This window comes from Pleurodeles waltl, chromosome 8 (assembly GCF_031143425.1).
Source record: "Pleurodeles waltl isolate 20211129_DDA chromosome 8, aPleWal1.hap1.20221129, whole genome shotgun sequence".
In the NCBI taxonomy this organism is placed as follows: Eukaryota; Metazoa; Chordata; class Amphibia; order Caudata; family Salamandridae; genus Pleurodeles; species Pleurodeles waltl.
Window position 1 is genome coordinate 49,890,358 of NC_090447.1, and position 22,036 is coordinate 49,912,393.

A 22,036-nucleotide genomic window follows, 5' to 3' on the forward strand; every position below is an offset into this window, starting at 1 on the left:
ATGATGCTAGCCAAGTGAAGAAAACTCTCATTTTGTGTCCGTGTTGTGGATGATCCAGCTTAGAGCTAGCGCCAGTGCTACCTATTGTGTGAAGCATCCCTTTATACAAAAGGTGTGGTTGGAGAGCTGTCTGAGAAACGCTCCAAACTGGTTCTGAAGTTTGAGACAATTAATCCACATTGCCTGTCTAGAAGAATTTGTATAAAAGTGGGAAGGAAGCAAAAAGCCCCACTATGCTCCAGGTCAAAGTTCTTTATGGCCAAGAAGGGAGATCTCTGCAGGGTATTCAAAGGGCTGCTGTGTGACCGGGGCTGGTGTCGGCCTCACAGCCAGTCTTGCAAATGTGAGGGGACAACACCTAAAGTCTGCACATTGTGGCTCGAGGAGGGATGGAGTTTGCCTGGCCCAGCACGTGGACAGTCCAGGAGGAGAAGCTCTCATACTCCTAGTCACAGGAGCACCCAGAGAAAGCAAACATCTTTGGAGTGCGAAGCCAGAAGAGACCTGTGCTGCAGAGCGTCTCATAGTCTCTCTGTTCTTCTTGTGGTTTCACACAGGGATCTGTGGTATCACCTTGTATTCATAAATTGGATTGTGTAGTAGTTAGTATTGCTGTGTGATTAAAAATACTTATTTTTTTCAAAAGACAACTTCTAGGATGGACATCTGTGGACTGTTGAGTTCTGATCACATGCACCCCAAACTACCTTTTTGGAAACGTGTGACTTCTTACTCTTGTTTCCCTGAGAGTAAAGTACAGAAAGGCCCGTACTTGGCTCATTTGCAAAAATATAGTGGGGTAGGCCCTATGACAACTGTGGCAAACAATTTCAACTTCTACGGTTGGGGCGCAGTGCCCCCTGAATGCCTTGTAGTCTGCGAAATAGTGTAGGGTAACCTCCTTCATCCAAAGATACCCAATACGACTGCATTACTGGCATTATATATTTTTCTAGCTTCTTAGTAATGCTATAGACTGCTATCCTCTCCCACCTACAGTTCAGCAGCTCATCACCTGGCAGATCATCTGCCCTCTTCAGAGGGATCCTTCTCCCACTTGACTGGGGCTGAAAGATATTAAGTTTTCCCTATGGCCGTGATGTGCACTCCACCTTTAGGGAATGCTTTTCTATCCTTCTCCCCTCCGCAGCTAACAGGACTGCAGGGAGCACAGCAGCACGTGGCCACCCCAGTAAAGCTGCTTCCACCAACATTAACCAGGGGGCCCTACATAGACCGAAGACCACAATTCCTTTAGATATCAGAAGACGTGGGTCTCAGGCATGACCCTCTCACAGACAAGGCATGTGACACCAGTGCTTCTCTTTTCTAGTGTTTGCCGTCTTTCCAAGGGGTTGGGGTGTCTCCAATGCTTATGATCATGAAGGTGGAGACCAAACAGCCACTGCTCCTTTGGTTCTCCCCTCTACTCCTTGCATCTCATGTCCATCCAGTTCCTAATTTAGGCCATAGAAGAAAAGTTGGTGAAGTGGTTACGTGTAAGCTCAAAACAAAGTGTCTAGTGAAGACACCTCCAGGCTTTGTCCTCAGAGTAATGATCTTAAGTTAGCACAGAGAGGTATGATGGAATGTTGGGTTTGTACCACAACACGGACAATATTTCAAAAGGTTTCTGCTGATCTACTGAAAGTCTTATTGAAAGCCAGTTTGATTGTTGATGCTTAGGGAGTTTGTTACTAAAATCTCTTGCTAAAAGCTGTTGCTGCTCCCTGGATGGCTAGTAAGATGGAAAACTTATGTTTTCTTATTCAGATGGATAACTTAATAAGTAGGCCTAGCTAGTTTCGACTTCACAGTTGCATTAATAGATAGGGAGTCAAGGTTTTTAGGGAATTAAGTTATATGGTCAGATGGTTCGGTTGCAAAGAAACACCCTGGAGCCACTGTAGAAGTGCTTTTATATGGATCTGCAGTGATTTGGTGTGGAAATGAGAATGACATTTTCAGAGTACTTGTGGGAGATGATGACATAGACTGCTGAGCAAACATTGTTTGATTAGTCAATCGCACCAAGATATCTTGGCAGATATTTGCACTCTGGTTAAAAACGAGAGAAGGAAGTTGTACTATGATTAAAATGCGATGCCGCATGATTAGAAGTCTAGGGGTACTATATGAGTGAAAAAGTTTAGTTCATATAGAGATCAGATAATTTTGTTACGATTTTTCATTGTCCGCAGGAGAAAGTGTTTTCGTGATGTAGCAAAAAAAGTTGTTTGATATCTAAAATTATGTTCTTAAAGTTTGCAGGTTCACAGGGTTTCAAAGCAGTAGGATGCCTTTGATGAAACATATTTAAGTATGGTTGTAAGTGTCATCTTCCTGCTAGATGGCTTCTCTACAATACTTCTTATCAACCCATGTAGAAATTGAAAAGGGACACCACTAGTCACTTAGACAATTTCTGAGGTGAGGCTCCTGATACAGATTAATTGGTGGTTGTTGATCAAGAAAGAAGTAAATCAGTCACCCTTGGCCTTTTACCATTAAGTTGCACATGTTGCTTTAGTGCCTGGATTGGTCCAGTTGAAGTCCACTGCGATCAAAAAGAATGAGTTAGCAAGTGTCATCATTGACCAAAAAGTAGTGGATCTCATCAGGAAACTCGATTTCCATTAGGTTGATGCTGCAGTTGAGTTGGAAAGCTGATTGATAGCTAGCAAGGCCACATTGTGTGCATTCATGGATTGTAACCCATTTCTGACGGTTTTACTTTGCTAGACAAGATTGGTGACTTTGCAGTATTTAGTTTGAATTTGAGGATCGGAATCTTGTTAAGGGTTTTTGGTTGACTCAGTTGTAGATCAGCAGTTAGGATAATTTGTGACAGGTTGACGTTGATGCTGATGTACCTTTTGCTGAAAACAGTGATGAAATTTATCTTTTTATGTTTTTTCTTCAAACTTTTCTTTATTGTTTTTTTATGACACACAGATCAAAAGTGACAGCACAAAGCAGCTGCTTAAATCAGGGCTTTTTCCCTTCCTGCAACAAATCAGGATGCTTGTTTCCGGTCCAGGGAGGACCTGGCTTGGCAGTTCAGGCTGGACTGTTCCCATGACGAACAGGGTCAGGACTGATTTGCATATGGCTGGGTCCAAACTGGGGTGGCATGGTGAGCAAAAGTACAATGGATTAAACCTAGATCTGTGACTGGGGGTGAGTGTCTGCATTGTTCAGCACTCCGTCCATCATCCTTTTGTATTGCTAAAGTTGCCCTAAGGACCATATAAATCTCCATCTTCTTAAGCCAGCTGTTTTTCAAACTCAGGTGGTGTTGTCCCAGTGAAATACATGACTGGGCAAAAACAGCATTTGTCTGTACATTGCAGCGGCCTATTATGGTGTGTTGGCGATTGTCCATCTGCCCAAAGTCCATTTTTGTTTTCTGTATTACTGGGACTAAATTCAGCTAAGAGTGACAGTTTTTCTAGTGTTGCTTGAGAGCCATTTGAAGAACTTCCTCATCTTCAGGGCGGGGAAGCAGGATTTACTGACCATGCTGACTTGTGCGGTAATGTCCAGTTTGCTTTCAGTGATTATTCCTAGGTTCCTGGCATGGGTTCTGGCTGTGGGTCCGAGATCAGCCGGCCACCAGTTGGAGTCTCATGGTGAGGTGTGGTTGCTGAAGATCACTTCTTTCTTGTCGGTGCTGAGCTTGAGGCAGTTGGCTTTCATCCAGTTAGGTACTTCGTCATAGAGGTGGTGAACTTATTTCTTGTGTAGGGGGTCTGATCGGAGAGGGAGAGTATGATTTGCATGTCGTCAGCATAGGAGAGAATGTTGATATTGTGTGTGTGGATGATGCTGACCAGATGGATGATGTCTGCTTTGAAGAGGGTGGTGCTGAATGATGAACCCTGAGGCAGTCCCCATATGGGTTTGCAGGCTTCCGAGGAGTAAGGTGGCAGACTAACAGCTTGTGTACTGTCCGTTAAGAAGGAGCCGATCCACGGATGAGCATGTCTTTGGATGACAATCTTGTGCTGCGCCTGATGAGGGTGGGGTTTCAGAGCATGTCAGATGCAGCAGAGAGGTCCAAGAGAATGAAGGCTGCTTTGTCTCCTCTGCCAAGGATCATGTGGGTGTCGTCTGTGGCAGTGATGAGCGCTGTCTCTGTACTGTGGTTGGGTCTGAATCTGGTCTTCATGGCGTTGAGGAGCTGGTCGTTCTGAGGTGGTAAATGAAGCATTGTTTGATTAGTTTCTCTAAGACCATTGCTGGATATGTTGGAGGCAATGAGTCTATAGTTGCAAAGCGTGGCAGGGTCAGCAGATGGTTTCTTAAGCAGGAGCACAATGGTCGCATGTTTCCAGGTGTCTGGAAACGTGGCTGAGTCGATGGAGCCTTTGAGGATAGGTGTTACTGCTTAGGAGGATAGGTGTTACGGCTTATGGTGATCTGTAGGTGTACTTTGGTCAAAGCATGATGGGTACAAGGGTCAAATAGGCCCGAGTGGATGGTTTTCATGATAGAATTGATTTTAACAATGATGATAGGGGCCCACAAAGTCAGAGTTTGCTCTTCAGCCATGATGGGAAGTTGTTAGCGACGATGAAGGGGTTGGGTTGAAGTTGCTGTATATCAGGAGGTGAGTTTTGTCACAAAAGAATTCTGAGAGCTTGTTGCAATGGTTTTGTGAGGGGGTGTTGTTGCTGGAGGCGGCAGGAAACGTGGTAAGATCTTTGATGACAAAGATTTACTTCCTGTTACTGGAGGCATCTATGCGATCTGCTGGTAGCCTCTGATTTCAGGATGGCTTTATCCTTGCTGTTTCGACTTTCTCCGAGTGCACTCCCGTTGTTTGCTGTGGCATTTCGCCAGCCTGAGTTCCTCTGAGCACCAAAATGCCTGTGGTTGATTTCTTGCTGTTGGATTCAAGTTGAGGGGACCAAAGCTGTCAGCGCATGTGATAATCCATCTGTTGAGGTTCTTGATGGCTTTCAGCGAGTCGCTGGTTTGCTCAGTCCTGTGTGTGAATAGGGTGGATGCCCACTCCTCTTCTGTGATGCTTTTCCAGCTGCAACAGGCGTTTCTGGTGGTGGTTGGTCTGTGGTGTTGCAGAATGGGTATGTTGAAAATTACAAGTGTGTGGTCTATCCAGGTTACCGTCGACTATGATGTTTCTAACTGAGGAGAAAATCAGGTCCAGTAGGTGTTTAGAGGTGCAGGTGGGCCCTGTAACATGCTGCGTGAGGCCAAGTTAGTAAGGTTTTCTAGAAGGACCACGGAATTTGGATTGGCGTAGTCTTCTAGGTAAAAGTTAACGTCTCTGAGGAGGATGAAGGTGCTGGTGTTGATGAGGGGTGCGACAAAGTCCGTTATGTCGCTGGTGAACTTGAAGGAAGAGCCTAGTAGTTTTTATACAGGGTTTCTGCCCAGGGTGAAGGTTTAATGTGCTAGCTGTAGTTCACTGCATGTAGCCTGAGTTTCATTCAGATAGCTTAACATAGATTTCATAAGTTCCATTCCTGCTAAGATAGCTTGATGGGTTACAAACCCGCCGCAAAAACCTCCTTACAACTTCCAAAGACACACGTTTGAGTCCTGGCAGATTTAAAAAGAATACTTTGCCTTTCCATTGACGATAAAATGGGCACTATTGCGATCAGTAGCAGGAAACACCAAAGATTCAGTGCAAAAAGTAAAATTAATTGCGTAAATGCTTCTGTATCTTTGTTTTTCGTCCGATGCAAGTGGTTCTCTGTTAAACCTTTGTTTTTCGAAAGCATCTGCGGAGTCTGAAGGCAAAGTGTACCATGGTCCAGCCGTATTTCCTTTGAGTTTCAGCATCTGCTTTCTGGTAGGTCACAACTTGGACAAAAGTAATACTATAAGTTCAGATAATCAAGAAAGAAATTATTGATCACATGAGTTTTATCACATAAGGATACTTACTGCTTTTCAGATGAAATAATATATATTTCCAGATGGTAATTTTAGCGAACTTCAAAAGTAACTTTTACTACATAGAACAAATAATCCAGCCTTTTCACTTGGGCAAACCCTCTTCTTAAAATTCCAGTAGACATTCTGTGAACTAGGGTTAAACAACTGTTTGTTTTGTGATAAAGCAATGATTGAAGACAAGCAGCTCCTGCTTCGGTTGAGATTGGGGCAGTAGAAGTTGTAAGTTGGTGGAAGAGTCTTACCTTTCAATGATGAGGTGCCTCATATGTAGTAAACATGAGGAGACAATGCGAAGTTGTGTGTTTTTGCCCTAGCTTGAATAACCTGAAGGCCGTAAGAACAAGTTCCTAGAAGGATGCTGTTAACCCACAGCTGATATGCAGTCGGAAGCACTAGTTATCAGCACTGGTGAAGGGCTTAGAACACACGTGTAAGCTCTAGTAACTGAATTATCTGAGGATGTTCAGGTGTTTCTCATGGACATTCAATTTGGTGGCTCTAGGCTCTTCAGGGTGACGGCTGAATTGGCGCAAGCGCAATTTAAAGATAACATTACCACAGCATGATCCTTGGGATTATTGTCACCCTTCCAATTCTGTCAACAATATACAGAGTTTAGGGGCTACTTAAGAGTCTTAACATAGCAGCAACGCCAGTCTCCTCAGCCGGTGCAGCAGCGGACCTAGGATTTCTGCAACAGAGGATTCGGTGGGGATTATAACCATTAGCAACACAAAAGGATGATGGACGGAGTGCTGAAACACTCACCCCCAGTCACAGATCAGGGTTTAATCCATCGTTCTTTCCCCTACCATGATTATAACCATTCACACCATGGGGGGAAGCAATGTTCTTCCTCCGCCGTTTGATTTGTTATTTCAGGCCCAGAGGTAGCACATAGAGACAGAGTCCTGTGTTTCCTCTCCGGCTCGAGGTCCATCAAGGAAGATCAGTGGGTTCATTTTATCTCGCCTTCTTTACAGTACAACATGTAGGGGGCATCAGCAATTCTGGTTTGCCTCCCAGCAGTAAGTCCTAATGGCCTTTAGTCGAACCTCAATTCTAATTGAATTAGATTGACTAAATACAAAATTGTTTGAGCGAATGTTCAGTTTTATATTGTTATAATTCAGTTGTGTACCGTAGGAACTGCACTATTCCTTTGGGTAAAGTCTATCATATGTAGTGTGTTCTTGACTTTGTGGATTTTATGCATAAAATGTAACTTTTATCATGTAGAACAAGGGCCAGAGTTATCTAAGCCTGGAATTCATATCTAAAGAATTTTTTAACTTAAAGGAACACTTTAAAGTAGTGTGTAATATTTAGCCATAGGTACATTAAAGTAAAATCACTGACTGGACATTGATGTTTTTATTATGTATTCCGGGGTTCTGAGATGCTCACCCCAGTTCCTCTCTGAGTCAGCCTTGGGATGCTTCCCCAAAGTTGACACACCACAGCAAAGAATCACCTCTAACTTAAGGAAGAAGTGTAGCTTCCCTCTGTAACCACTTCTCATTCTCTTCTTTCAGATATTAGCCACTGGGCTAAGCGCACTTTATTCTTCGCTACCACGAAAAATCGAGGTGAGAGGTGACGACTGGCACTTTCTGAGGCGCGAAGACTGGATTGGGGTTTCCTCCCTCGTGTTGTTCATGAACTCGTTGGAGTTCTGCAATGCTGTGACTCAGGTTTGTTTCCTGTGCTTGCTGCCACCTTTAAGGATTTGTCTTTGTTACCATACACTCATCTGCAGATGCTCTGCTCTGTGCCATTATCAATGACATCTGTAAATACTGCCCCATATCCCTGCAACAGTGCTCTGTATCCCAACAGCACTTGATGAAACTGCTATCCTCTATCCCCTCAGCGCCATCTCTAAACACTGCCCTGTACCCCTGCACCTTCATTCATAAACACTGCCATTCATCCTTGCAGCACATCTGTAAAACCTGCCCTGTACCCCTGCATTTATAAACACTGCCATTCGTCCTTACAGCACATCTGTAAAAACTGCCCTGTACCCCTGCACCTTCATTCATAAACACTGCCATTCATCCTTGCAGCACATCTGTAAAACCTGCCCTGTACCCCTGCACCTCCATTCATAAACACTGCCATTCATCCCTGCAGCACATCTGTAAAAACTGCCCAGTACCCCTGCACCTTCATTCATAAACACTGCAGTGCACCCTTGCAGCACATCTGTAAAAACTGCCCACTACCCCTTCATTCATTAACACTGCAGTGCACCCTTGCAGCACAGTCTGTAAAAACTCCCCTGTACCACTGCAACTTCATTTAAAAACACTGCCATTCATCCTTGCAGGACATCTGTAAAAACTGCCCTTTACCCCTGCACCTTCATTTATAAACACTGCTATTCATCCTTGCAACACATCTGTAAAACTGCCCTATACCCCTGCACCTTCATTTATAAACACTGCCATTCATCGTTGCAGCACATCTGTAAAAACTGCCCAGTACGCCTGCAACACCATTTATAAGTACTGCTGTGCATCTTGCAACTCATCCTTGAAACACTGCTCTGTACCCCTGCAACACAATATATAAACCCCGCCAGGCATCCCTGCAGTGCACTCTGTAAACACTGGCCTGTACCACTGGAACACCATTCATTAACACTGCAGTGCATCCTTGCAGCACAGTCTGTAAAAACTGCCTCGAATCATCACTACAATACAGACAGTAGATTCTGTCTTGAAACCCTGCAATGCCATCTGTAAACACCGTCCTCTACCCTTGCAAAACCATCTGTGAACACTGTCCAGATCAGTGCACATCCCATATAAAGATTGATGTGCATCCCTTAAAGGCTAGCAGTAAATGTTATTCTGAACTAATGGAACTTCATCTATAAAACTGCTTTAATGCCCAGAAATACCATCTTCTAAATTGTTAAGTAGTAATAGGCTCAAAACATTGTGCTTACTACATTTTATTGCTGGTTCATATGTACTCTCAATGTTTTGGTTAACCCTGTCATGAAATGTCCCATTCAGCCACCTGTGATCCTGTAAATACAGAATCACAAGAGGAACTGTTGCTCTGTTTTGGTGTATTCCACGGTGTTGCTGGTGTTCCTTTAATGCTGTAACCCCCTTAAAGATGCATCTCACAGTGCCACTAGCGATCCTGTAATGGTGTATCTCGCAGTGCCACTAGCGATCCTGTAACGCTGTATCTCACAGTACCACCAGTGATCCTGTAACACTGTATCTCACTGTGCCACCAGTGATCCTGTAATGCTGTACCCCATAGTGCCACCAGCGATCCCTTAAAGATGTATCCCACAGTGCCACTAGTGTTCCTGAATTGCCATACCCCACTGTCACCAGTGATCCCTGAAAGATGTATCCCACAGTGCCGCCAGTAATCCTGTAATGCTGTCTTCTACAGTGCCTCCAGTGATCATATAATGCTGTATCCCACAGTGCCACTAGCGATCCTGTAATGGTGTATCCCACAGTGCCAACAGTGATCCTGTAATGCTGTATCCCACAGTGCCACCAGTGATCCTGTAATGCTGTATCCCACAGTGCCACCAGTGATCCTGTAATGCATCCCACAGTGCCACCAGTGATCCTGCAGTGCTGTATCCCACAGTGCTACCAGTCATCCTGTAATGCTGTATCCTGCAGTGCCACCAGCCATCCTGTAACACTGTATCTCACTGAGCCACCAGTGATCCTACAATGCTGTATCCCACAGTGCCACCAGTGATCCTGTAACGCTGTATCTCACAGTGCCACCAGTGATCCTGTAACGCTGTATCTCACAGTGCCACCAGTGATCCTGTAATGCTGTATACCGCAGTACCACTAGTGATCCTGTAATGTTTACCCCACAGTGTCATCAGTGATCCTGTAATGCTGCATCCCACAGTGCCACCAGTGATCCTGCAGTGCTGTATCCCACATGTCACAAGTGATCTGTATTGATGTATCCCACAGTGCCACTAGTGAGCCTGTAATGCTGTATCACACAGTGACTGTAGTGATACATTAAAGATGTATCTCACAGTGCCACCAGACATCTTGTAATGCCGTATACCACACTGCCACTAGTGATCCTGTAATGCTGTATCCCACAATGTCTCTCCTGATCCCTTAAATCTGTATCCCACAGTGCCACCAGTGATCCTGTAATGCGGTACCCCAGTGTCTCCTGTGATCCCTTAAATAAGTATCCCACAGTGCTACCAGTGATCCCTTAAAGATATATTCCACTGTACCACTAGTGATCCTGTAATGCTGTACCCCACAGTGCCACCAGTGATCCTGCAGTGCTGTATCCCACAGTGCCACCAGTGATCCTGCAGTGCTGTATCCCACAGTGCCACCAGTGATCCTGCAGTGCTGTATCCCACAGTGCCACCAGTGATCCTGCAGTGCTGTATCCCACTGAGCCACCAGTGATCCTACAATGCTTTATCTCAGTGCCACCAGTGATCCTGTAACGCTGTATCTCACAGTGCCACCAGTGATCCAGTAATGCTGTATCCCACAGTGCCACCAGTGATCCAGTAATGCTGTATCCCACAGTGCCACCAGTGATCCTGTAATGCTGTATCCCGCAGTACCACTAGTGATCCTGTAATGTTTATCCCACAGTGTCATCACTGATCCTGTAATGCTGCATCCCACAGTGCCACAAGTGGTCCTATAATGCTGTATCCCGCAGTACCACTAGTGATCCTGTAATGTTTATCCCACAGTGTCATCAGTGATCCTGTAATGCTGAATCCCACAGTGCCACCAGTGATCCTGTAATGCTGCATCCCACAGTGCCACCAGTGATCCTGCAGTGCTGTATCCCACATGTCACAAGTGATCTGTATTGATGTATCCCACAGTGCCACGAGTGAGCCTGTAATGCTGTATCACAGAGTGACTGTAGTGATCCATTAAAGATGTATCTCACAGTGCCACCAGTCATCTTTTAATGCTGTATACCACACTGCCACTAGTGATCCTGTAATGCTGTATCCCACAATGTCTCCCCTGATCCCCTAAATCTGTATCCCACAGTGCCACCAGTGATCCTGTATTGCTGTACCCCACAGTGCCACCAGTGATCCTGTAATGCTGTACCCCACAGTGTCTCCTGTGATCCGTTAAATAAGTATCCCACAGTGCTACCAGTGATCCCTTAAAGATGTATCCCACAGTGCCACTAGTGATCCTGAATTGCCATATCCCACTGTCACCAGTGATCCCTGAAAGATCTATCCCACAGTGCCGCCAGTGATCCTGTAATGCTGTATCCTACAGTGCCACTAATGATCACTTAAAGATGTATCTCACAGTGCCTCCAGTGATCCTATAATGCTATATCTCACTTTGTTACTAGTGCTCTCGTACGACCAGTGATCCAGTGTGACCAGTGATCTCATCATGCTGTGTCCCACAGTGCCACCATTGATCCCATAAAAATGTATCCCACAGTATCACTACTGATCCTGTAATGCTGTATCCCACAGTGTCACTAGTGATCCTGTATTGATGTATCTCACAGTGCCACCAGCGATCCTGTAATGCTGTATCCCACATTGCCACCAGTGATCCTATAATGCTGTATCCCACAGTGCCACCATTGATCCCATAAAAATGTATCCCACAGTATCACTACTGATCCTGTACTGTTGTATCCCACACCGTCTCCAGTGATCCTGTATTGATGTATCTCACAGTGCCACCAGTCATCCTGTAATGCTGTATAACACAGTGCCACCAACGATCCTGTAAGGCTGTATCCCACAGTGTCACTAGTGATCCTGTATTGATGTATCTCACAGTGCCACCAGCGATCCTGTAATGCTGTATCCCACAGTGCCACCAGTGATCCTGTGATGCTGTATCCCACAGTGCCACCAACGAACCTGTAATGATGTATCTCACAGTGCCACCAGTGATCCTATAATGCTGTATCCCACAGTGCCACCATTGATCCCATAAAAATGTATCCCACAGTATCACTACTGATCCTGTACTGTTGTATCCCACACCGTCTCCAGTGATCCTGTATTGATGTATCTCACAGTGCCACCAGTCATCCTGTAATGCTGTATCACACAGTGCCACCAACGATCCTGTAATGCTGTATCCCACAGTGTCACTAGTGATCCTGTATTGATGTATCTCACAGTGCCACCAGCGATCCTGTAATGCTGTATCCCACAGTGCCACCAGTGATCCTGTGATGCTGTATCCCACAGTGCCACCAACGAACCTGTAATGATGTATCTCACAGTGCCACCAGTGATCCTATAATGCTGTATCCCACAGTGCCACCAGTGATCCTGTAATGCTGTATCCCACAGTGCCACCAGTGATCCAGTAGTGCTGTATCGCAGTGGTTCCTGTAATCCCTTAAAGATGTATCTCACAGTGCCACTAGTGATTCTATAGCACTGTATGGCACAGTGTCGTTGTGAATCTTGTAATGATGGATCCTACAATCCCACTAGTGATCCCCTAATGAAGTACCACTGGTGGTCCTGTAATGAGGCCTCTGACCCTCCCTTGTCATTCCCTGAGTTAAGAATAAAGGCAGTAATATATGTGTTGATATCTGCTTTAGGATGGGCGCATCAGATAATTGCAGGGTGCTCCAAGAGTATGGTACATCTTTGTTCTATTAAAGCAGATCAGTGCTATCACATCTTTGAAGTGTGCCCAGATTCTCTTACCGCAGTCACCTCGGATTCCACAGAGCTTAAAGGTGCCTCTCTCGCCAAGACCGACTTCAGTCTCAGTTTCACGCTGCATGGCTAGGATGACGTAGAACTTCAGGTGCCATCTTCTCGATGTCCCCACCTCAGCAGCCTTACTGGGCTGTGCCACAACGTAGTACATCCAACATAACCTTTATTGGCTTAGCGCAGCGCAAACAAAACATCCCTTCCCAGACCCCCTGCTGATACGTTTGTGTACACAAGCTTTAATTAGTCCCCCTTTCTGCTCTTTGCTTCAAGCACAGCTCCCAGTATTTGCTGCAGGACATACACTGAACCATACTTTAATCAATTGGTATTGCTGCAATGTCTTCAGTATTTGCTGAGCCACTCTTCTCATGTACCTGCCCTCCTTGTTCAGCTTGACAATATTATTTCTTGTTTACATCATCAGGCCCTGCTTGTTAGATGGGCCTGGCTATTACGTCACAAGCAAGGATCCCAATCAACTCTCCCAAACCTCAAGCCTGGTTCTCTTAGGGGTGATTGCAGCTACGGTGCGGTGGCTGTGATTTCTGCCATTGCCCACTTCACCTGATCTGCTTTCTAAGCCTTATTCGGAAGAGCTTTAGCCACCTTCCAGTACACAGCCAGTTTGCATTAGGCTAGTATGAGCCTTAAATCTATTATCCAACTCTTACCTTTCATTAGTCCACAAGGTCAGAAGACCCTCAGCAGGCAGTTAACTATTGAAGATTTTAGCATCCCGTTTGTTTCACGTAATATACTTAGCCAGGATGTCGGGATAGGGGGACATTGCTGCACCATGTGGTCACGTTGCGCTTTCTGATATTGACATCTTGAGTAGTCCACTCGCCCAAACAAATATTCTTTTTTACTCTCTGCGCTGTAACATACAATTTATGTAAAAATGAAATTGTATCAGTTTGAATCCTCTGTACGTAGATACATTGTCTGTGTAGTCTGTTGCACTATTCCTCGTCTCCTCACTAAACTGTTTACTCAGTGCTACCTTCTAGCGTGTTCGCAGGCCAGAGAGCAATGATCCCAGTGCTTCATTTATTTGGTGATGCAATTGAAAACCAATCTTCCTCTCTCTACCCCCAGGTGCGATCTGTAATAGCCTATGTGCGGGTCTTTATCTTAGTATTTTGCCAAATGCTCTTGATTATGTAGGACAGCTTCATGTAGGCCAGAAATTGTCCCGTGGGGAGCTTGAATGTCCTTGAGGTCCTCATCCGTCCTTCAGAGTATGTTCCACCTGGTATATCTCATGAATGTATTTCCCATATCTTCAGGACCATCTGCAGATTGGTCCTGGACCATGACTTCAAGCACCTAGCTGGGATCACTGGAGGGCAGCCCATGTCAGTGCATCATTTGCAGCATTGCTTCATGATTCTCACTACCCTTGGCAATGGGCTGGAATTCAGGTTCCTTCCGAGCATAGCACTCCATAGAGTGTTCAGAGCGATAGACGTTTGCAATATTTTTGCTTCCAGGTCACCTGATTTCAGTGCCCCTTTTGCTGCACATTGCAGTAGTACTGCAGTGTATTAGTGTTCATACTTCGGTGTGCCTAAGAAGTGCTCTTTATACACAGACTCACTTTGTTTAGGGCAACCCTGCATCATTTGATTCTTGTCAGGGCAAATGAGGGTCCAGTTTTTACTTCTTGTGAAAATGCCTGTTCACTGGTAATGTTAAGAGGTCGTGGAAGCTCAAACCGGGGGATTGGACCCTAGTCCCCCATATATGAAATAGTCGAACTAGGTTCGGATTATGGCGGCGGCCAAGGACGCGACTGATTGAACTCCTTCAATGCCTTCACAATTGCTACGAAATGGATTGACTACCTTTTATTAAATATATTGAATTCTTCTACATAGCTGGCGCTGAATATATTTCCATGCCTTGAGAAAGCCCTGGTGGACACACCAAAGAGGGCCAAACACGTGTTGGCTGAGCACTTTGTATGTTCTACCTGTTACCTATATATCTCATAATATGCTGGAATAAATACAATTTCACCTACCACAAGCTTGACTCACGTCTCGGATATTACTTTTCCCTGCAAAACTTTGGAATCTCATATGCTAATATCTAAGCACCTTCTACAGCAATGAGACGCCTATAAATAAATACTAGCAAGTGGGAACTCACCTTTGCCATTTTGATCATTTGTTTCTTCATAACGTCCCTGATAGTAGAATATTCAGCTCCTTAAAAGATTGCTTGTTACTATTCTAAGGATAGTAGTAAATACATACAATAACCTAGGTAACTTGATTATTTTGGAGAACACTGTTCTGCTCAAGAGTGACTGGGAAGCTACTTCTAGAGTGCTGTAGATCCCATGAGTGCTGCTGGGGTGTTTGAAGTGTTAACCCTTTTGAACTCATTTTCCAAGTGATCTATTGTTACTCACAAATATTTAATTATGGTCAGGGCCAGCATTGGCGGGGAAGAATATGATCATTTTCAAGTATGTCTTATTGGGTCGTCCAATGGAAATAAACATGATTTTCTCCGGTTTATTTGTAAAGCAAAAAGTAGGTAACATACGTTTGACTCTGGGGATTTGAGCCTCCGGCTCCCTTGGATAAAGCAAGATGTTGTCAACATGGAGAGTGATCATATGATTGAACCCACCGCTTCTAACGCATTATTCCCATAAAGAGTTCCCCCATAAAGTGTTCAGCGACGAGCTGGAGGAAAAGGGCAAAACGTAGAGATGGCTGGGGCCAATTCTGCTGTGTTCCTGTCCCTATTCTACATTCTCTCGATCATATTGGGCCAGTCTGTAGTCAGGCCACTGGGCTCGAGTACAGCAACTTATACTGGGTTCAAATCCCCATTTTTGTTTTATCATTTATAGATACAACCAACCCAAGAAGTCAGAAAGGCTTTTTCAGTATCTAGTGTGGCCACTGATGTCCTTGGTAGCTTTGCTGGAGCTTTCCTTAAGACGTGAGATAGCCTTCTCAGACTTGTTGTGTGCTCCAGCCGGATTGGACTCCTCTGTGGTGTGGATAAATCATGATCCAGAGCATGGGCAGGAGTGTGGTGGCCACAAGTTTATCTAGTATTTTGTAGTTAGCGCTGAGCAGTGGTAGTGGGCTGAAGGATGCCTTAAAACCTTCCCCGTGTGGGGAGGCCAGTAGTGATCACTTCCTTTAATGTTTTTGGGAGCCTAACCTTCTCTCTGCTCTTGTCAAATAACTCAGCTAAGTGGTTGCCTAAGTGAGCGGAGTATATTTCATAAAATGTATTGGCAGGCCTTCTGACCAGGAGTTTTTATTCTAGCTAATTGTATTTGAGTTCTCGGAATTCCTCTTTTTAATACAGTTTGTTCAAGAGCTTCTGTCTGTTTTTAAGATGGGGCATGAAGGTTAGCTATTGTTAGGTATACCTCTGAATGGGGATGAGATCTGGTGTTGCACCCTTCGTATATAATTGCTTATCATAAGTCTCAAAGATCTCATTTATTTCGTTTTGCATGTGAACTACAATTTCTCTGTCTTACGCCGTTCATATCATATCAACGCGGCCAGCAATGCTCCAGATTTGTCTTCCTCATCGTGCATTGTATGATTGTGGGTTTTTAATGAATTCACTGCAAGTGTTCCATTGTGACTGTCCGAGGCTCACTCTTCTCCACTAGTTCTGTTTCCAAGCTGTCATCTCCTACGCTTAGGTTTTCAATTCTTAGCATTTACTTTTTTAAGTCATCCAGTTCGTTTGTGTGTGTCACAGATACTTTTGGCTTGTTTTATATACTCCCCTCTCACAATTAGATAGAAGGCCTCCTGTACTTTACTTTTTCATCCACAGAGTTTACGTTTTCTTCAAAATAATTGCCAGTGACCTGATCTATTACTCCTCTGGAAGCCATGTCTTGTGCACTAGCCGCTTGTAGTCGCTAATGTGGTATACTCGTCGTACGTTTATTCCACGAGTGTCATATGTAAGAGGTTGTTGTCTATTACAGTTTTGCAGAGGTATTCAGAAGTATGTGCTAGCTGCTTCTCTTTACGGCTCAGTTAGAATCTGTCACTTTAGGTGCGAAGTTCATGTACTGATGATTAGAATGAGAATTCCTTGGCTTCTGGAGCTTGAGCTCTCCAAACATCCCTAAAGTTCAGTTTCCAACCACTGTGTCATAGCATTTGCATTAACGGCACTTGCTGCATTTCTGATAGGAGGAAGGAATCTTTGTCAATACCTATGACAGTTAAAATCCCCACACCAAATTGTACAGCAGATCCCTCAGTCTGGATATTTAAGTATTATTTGCCACAACTATTCAGAAGGTGACACATTGTGTGTATATACAGATCAACCTTGTTAGGGCCCCGTGTAGCAGACCCTCAACCAACATTTACTGACCTGGTGGGTGGCTGTCTGCTGTTTCACTTTATTTTGAATCAAAACCCATCTTCCCTCATGTGGTGTATGCACACCAGTCTTATTTTGCTCACCTAATTTTAGGAACATACTACCATAGAAAAGGAAATGTCCAAGTTACTGTGACTGTGTCGTCTACTTATTCGTACAAAGACCTCTTCTCACTGGGTTGTATTTTTCCACATTGCCACCATTATACCACGTAATCAGCTGTCAAGGGGATGGTACTAGGGAGCTCCTGGGTCATGGCCCCCCTCAAACATCTTTGCCGTCATCACCTCATGACGAATATGAGTCCATTGAGTTCAAAGATCTGTCGTCTAAGATGCTTCATGTAATGCCTTGGACGGTCTTACGGCTTCCTCTATCTTTCACACTTCTAGTAGGAGATGACTGACTTTTCTATATTTATTATTTTGTTGGTCCTTCTTCTTTTGATCCTTCTACGATTGCCATCTTGTGTTCTGCTTTCCATCCTGATGTTCCCCAGCTTTCAGCCTCCTACACATGCTTAAAGAAATGGCTGCATCCCTCATTCAGGACTTTGGGCTTTTCCAGAACCGTATGTATTTTATCTGCACCTCTTTGTTTCATTTTGACTTGGAGAAATATACACCTTTATGCCTGGAGAGTAGCAGTGAAATATGGCAAAAGAGATATGTTCACATTCTGAACTAGAAAGAGCTCGTGTTCACAAGCATTTTGTAGAATGAAGTCAAATTCTCTATTTGGAAGACGTTTTGTCATAATAGGTCCCGATGGAGCCCCAGGTGTAGGAGGTGGCAAGGGTATCCTGTGTACTCTCTCAGTTGTGAAAATTCTGAGAGGCCCTGTAGGGAAGAGGTCATTTACAACCATGTCTCGAGGTATGTCACCATGTCTTTTCTTGCCCTATGTTCTGGGAACCCTACGATACAGAGGTTACTCCTCCTTGATCTTCTCTCTGCATCCTGTGCTACAGGAGATGCACTGTCATGTGCATGTCTGCCATCTCGTTATATTTCGGGTTGCAGCGCGTCAGCATCTTTTCAGAGTTTCCAATCTGCTTTTCCAGTTTTCTCTGATCGGTCTGCAGCAGACTGGCCTCCAATTTGGGTCTCATGCGCAGCTCTTTTATCTTGTAAGACTTTTAAGACGCTGTCAAACGTATCGGAAGGATTTTCTGCAGCCGCTTCTTTTTCTCATGGCCGATAGTTGCTCATTCTGTATCGCCAAGTTTTTGGTTTTGTGGCGATGTTGTAGGTGCCAATTTTGTATTCCTTGGCATGTCCATGGTCATGCACCAGTATGGGATAGGTGTAGATGATCACCTGCAGCTAATTTCAACACTGACAAGAGAAATCCAGTATGTCCCTAGGAATGCAAATTGCTCCTGACACAATGAGATTGGCGCTCCACCATCTCCCTCAGTGCACCACCACCCCTCCTTGGGCTCTAATTGAGTGGGTCACTCTTGCTCAATTTGATTGAAAACGTTTAGGCACATTGCATGTGTCCCATCTGCTTTAATCCGCACCAGCTACCACTAAAGGTTAGAAGAAAACTCCTACTCTTCTTGTCCCCAAGAAATCACCACAATCTTTAGCTCACCAGTGTGCCAGAACAGATCAAGAATTTGCTACAGTCAGCTGCTACTAACTACATTTTACCGATACTTTGGTGTGACAATTATTTATTTAATTTTCAGACTAACAGAGTATACTTATCAGTCCCCTGCAACTACGGCATGAGTGTGTTGCATCTCAGTTCTAGCAGCAGACATTCTCTATAAGGTATGTTACTTATCTAGGCGCAGACATACGTAATCTGTCCAAAAGAAAGAGAAAAAGGAGCAATCCTGCGTAAATAAAAAGGTCATTAGGCACACAGGGAAATCCAATAAGATCCAATCAGTGCCAAATACAGAATCTGTCCTGCAGGATCATGTCATGACTGTTCTTAATCTTATCCCCACCAACTCACATCATTGTACTACATCATTGTGCAACAACCTCCACACCCCAAATATCTATTCACATTTGTCTGCTTGGTCATGATAGATAATTCTTTCATAGGTGGCCATAATAAACATATCTTGAAACCAGTCCTCAATCATGGGTTGTTTGGTCATCATCCATGATCGTAAAATACTTAGCTTAGAAACTGTTAAAGTTATTGAAAATCATCTTTTGTGTTGATGTCTGATCTCTGAGACCACGGATGTGCCATGCGGTAATGCCATGTGCCTTAACAGTGGCATCGTAATCCCCAGTGTCTCATTGAGGTGATCCCAAACCCAGGACCAAAATTGGCAGAGGTGTGGGCAATACATGACCAGTATCACAATCAGATTATTGGCATTGACAACAGTCTGTGGGCACAGGCCAACTGATTTCCGTCTTCTGGGTTACCAATGCCATATATGCTGTATTAGCTGCTTTCAGTTGTGTTCCAGGCAGGTGCTGCTCATCTGGGCACTGAGTATCTGCACCAGTTGCTCCTCTTTGTATTGCACCTGTAATCTTTGGGGCCACCATGCCTTCAGCTTGCTGGTTATGCGGTTGAGGTTATATGGCTCATATGGACTCTTTATAGTCCTGCCATTGGCCCTTTATGCATTCGCCAGAACTGAAGATATAAAAAAAACAGCCGTTAATGAAACTTTGGCATTTTATGATCCGCTCCGGAGCAGTACGAAGGTCATGGTTTGTGGAGAACTTGTTTTTACAACTTATCTTAAAGAACACCAGATCAAATGAGTCCTAGGCCAAAACACTGTCAACATAGTATTATGTCAATATGGAATGATGCTATTATGTTACTTTCTGTGTGTGTGGGGGCCAGTCTATGCATTTAACGTGGGTGACTAACTGAGCACACCCAACACTGAGAGATCATTCCCTTATCCTCAGTTCATAAGTGTTTATTACTTTTTAATTATGTTGCTTTGGTGCTCTCCGAAAAAACGGTTGTTTTCCGAACATGTGTTAAAATATGTGAGAGGAATACAAAGCATTGATAGGTTAAACGCTAGAATTAAATTCAGCCACTAGTATTTCTTGAGCTGCATCCCGGCAGGAACAAGCCATGTGCTAATCAACCTTGGTCCTTCTCCAATAGGAACAGTCCAACCTGAACTGCCAGGCCAGGCCTGGTCCCCTCTGAACTGCAACACAGTACCCAACCCCCACCAAACCACTTAGAATTTTCTACAAGTTCCCCTGACTTTTTAATATTTCTCTATACATGCTGCATCTGTCTTCAACACTTTCAAATGTATGTTTTGCTACCTACCTGCTTACTGGTTTTCTCTTATTGAAAATTCATTAATACGTTTAAAAATAGATGCAGTGAATAAACAACCTTGATGGTTGGTTCGAGTTAAATACTGGCACATTCAATGCACTATGTTCTTTTGTCTGGTCTTCGAAGAGATTCTGCCATTCAGGTTTGGGACGGACTTTGCTGTTATGAGCAACATAAAGAAGAAAGCGATGGAAATATGCTTTAATTATCTCTTAAAAGATCAAGACACAGAATGTTTTGCGGTTTGCCATATTGCGTGTGTTTTAACATGCAGTGTCCTAAAACATTATTGGGGGGTGTTTTGTAGGGTGAGGGGTGAAGCTTCTACGTACTTTAACACATTTCATGTTTTGTGTTTTTCACAGGTGGCACACCCTCTGGTTCAGAATCAATTGGTTGATTATGTGCACAATGGATTCCTGGTGCCTGTGATGGGACCCGCACTACACAAGGTAAGGGCCTTTTGACTGCCCTTCATGAGCTGCTAATTCTGTTAGTGCTGTGCACGTTTTGCACAACGTAGACACGCATGTCTCAGTGTCACCTCCTATACAATGGATAGCCCGCCTGTTGGTGCTATAGAGGCTTCACAAGGCTGAGCAGCTGTTACAGCCTCACATAAGGTGTGCATCCTGTTACTGTTCTACTATCTCTACAGATGGCCTTGATCTGCCATCTTCAGGCAGCAGGATTGCTGCCACTGTCTGTAGTTTGTAAACAGACTGCCTTTGTTCCGCCTCTCTGCTGAATGCAAGAAGCCTTTCATTGTTCTACCCGTCCTCTACATAAGAATGAGCCTAACATTGTTCTGTAGTTTCTGCAGATAGTAAGGAACTGTTAGGCTTGTTCTCCGGACCTATGGAACTGTAGGACAACTAAGCAGTCCTTGTGACAGTTGTCCCTGGAACCACTGAAGGCACCTCTACTGACCTTTACTGTCAGAGGGTAGTGAGGTCCAACATACAATGCTTACTCGTGGAAGGGTTAGGTGGGGGTTGCAAACCTACCACTTAAATACACTTTATGGACTGAGTGATTTATTTTGATAGAGATAAGACTTTATTTACATCAGGAAATATGCTTAGTAACTTGGAGAAGTTCAGGTGCTTTACTCTGATAAGGTTCTGCTGACACTTGAATGTGTGGATCATCTTTACTTGGCAGCCAACACCCGGTCAGAGCCATAGATCCAGCGTGGTCAGAGCCCAAGGCAATTGCATTTGCACGTGAGCCATCAAAATGGAGCACTGATAGATTATTCTGAGATGCAGACAAAAGTACGTTTTAAGTTCATACCTCAGATTTTGCTCTGATCCTGCCTGCCCATTCAACATATCTTGAAACCAGGCCTCAATCATGGGCTGTTTGGTCATCTTCCATGGTCGTAAAATACTTAGTTTAGCAACTGTAAGAGCAATTGAAAATTATCTTTTATTACATTCTTTTTCAACTACACGACCACTGATGCCAAGATAATCATTCCGTGCCCCACAACATTGCAGGAACGCAGTAAACTGCAAGAGTGATGGACTCCCCGCCTCCTGTGCATGTTACACCTGATACAGGGGCACGTTTTACCACTGTTACTGACACTGACTATGACCAAGCACTGTGAGGCAGATGAAACAACATGAAATCAGTATTAAAAACGCCAGTTGTAAATACATGGTTTGCCTGACCATTAGGAGTGCC

The 22,036-nt window shown here is 44.3% G+C and overlaps 1 protein-coding gene across 2 annotated transcripts in view; it reads left to right on the plus strand.

Moving 5' to 3' along the window:
• FHIP1B (FHF complex subunit HOOK interacting protein 1B) overlaps positions 1 to 22,036 on the plus strand; it is a 355,560-nt gene that overhangs the window by 242,338 nt on the left and 91,186 nt on the right. For both annotated transcript variants that reach the window (XM_069203674.1, XM_069203676.1), the window contains exons 5-6: positions 7,467 to 7,625; positions 20,710 to 20,796. In XM_069203674.1, the coding sequence (XP_069059775.1) occupies positions 7,467 to 7,625; positions 20,710 to 20,796 (246 nt within the window). The remainder of the gene's footprint in view (positions 1 to 7,466; positions 7,626 to 20,709; positions 20,797 to 22,036) is intronic.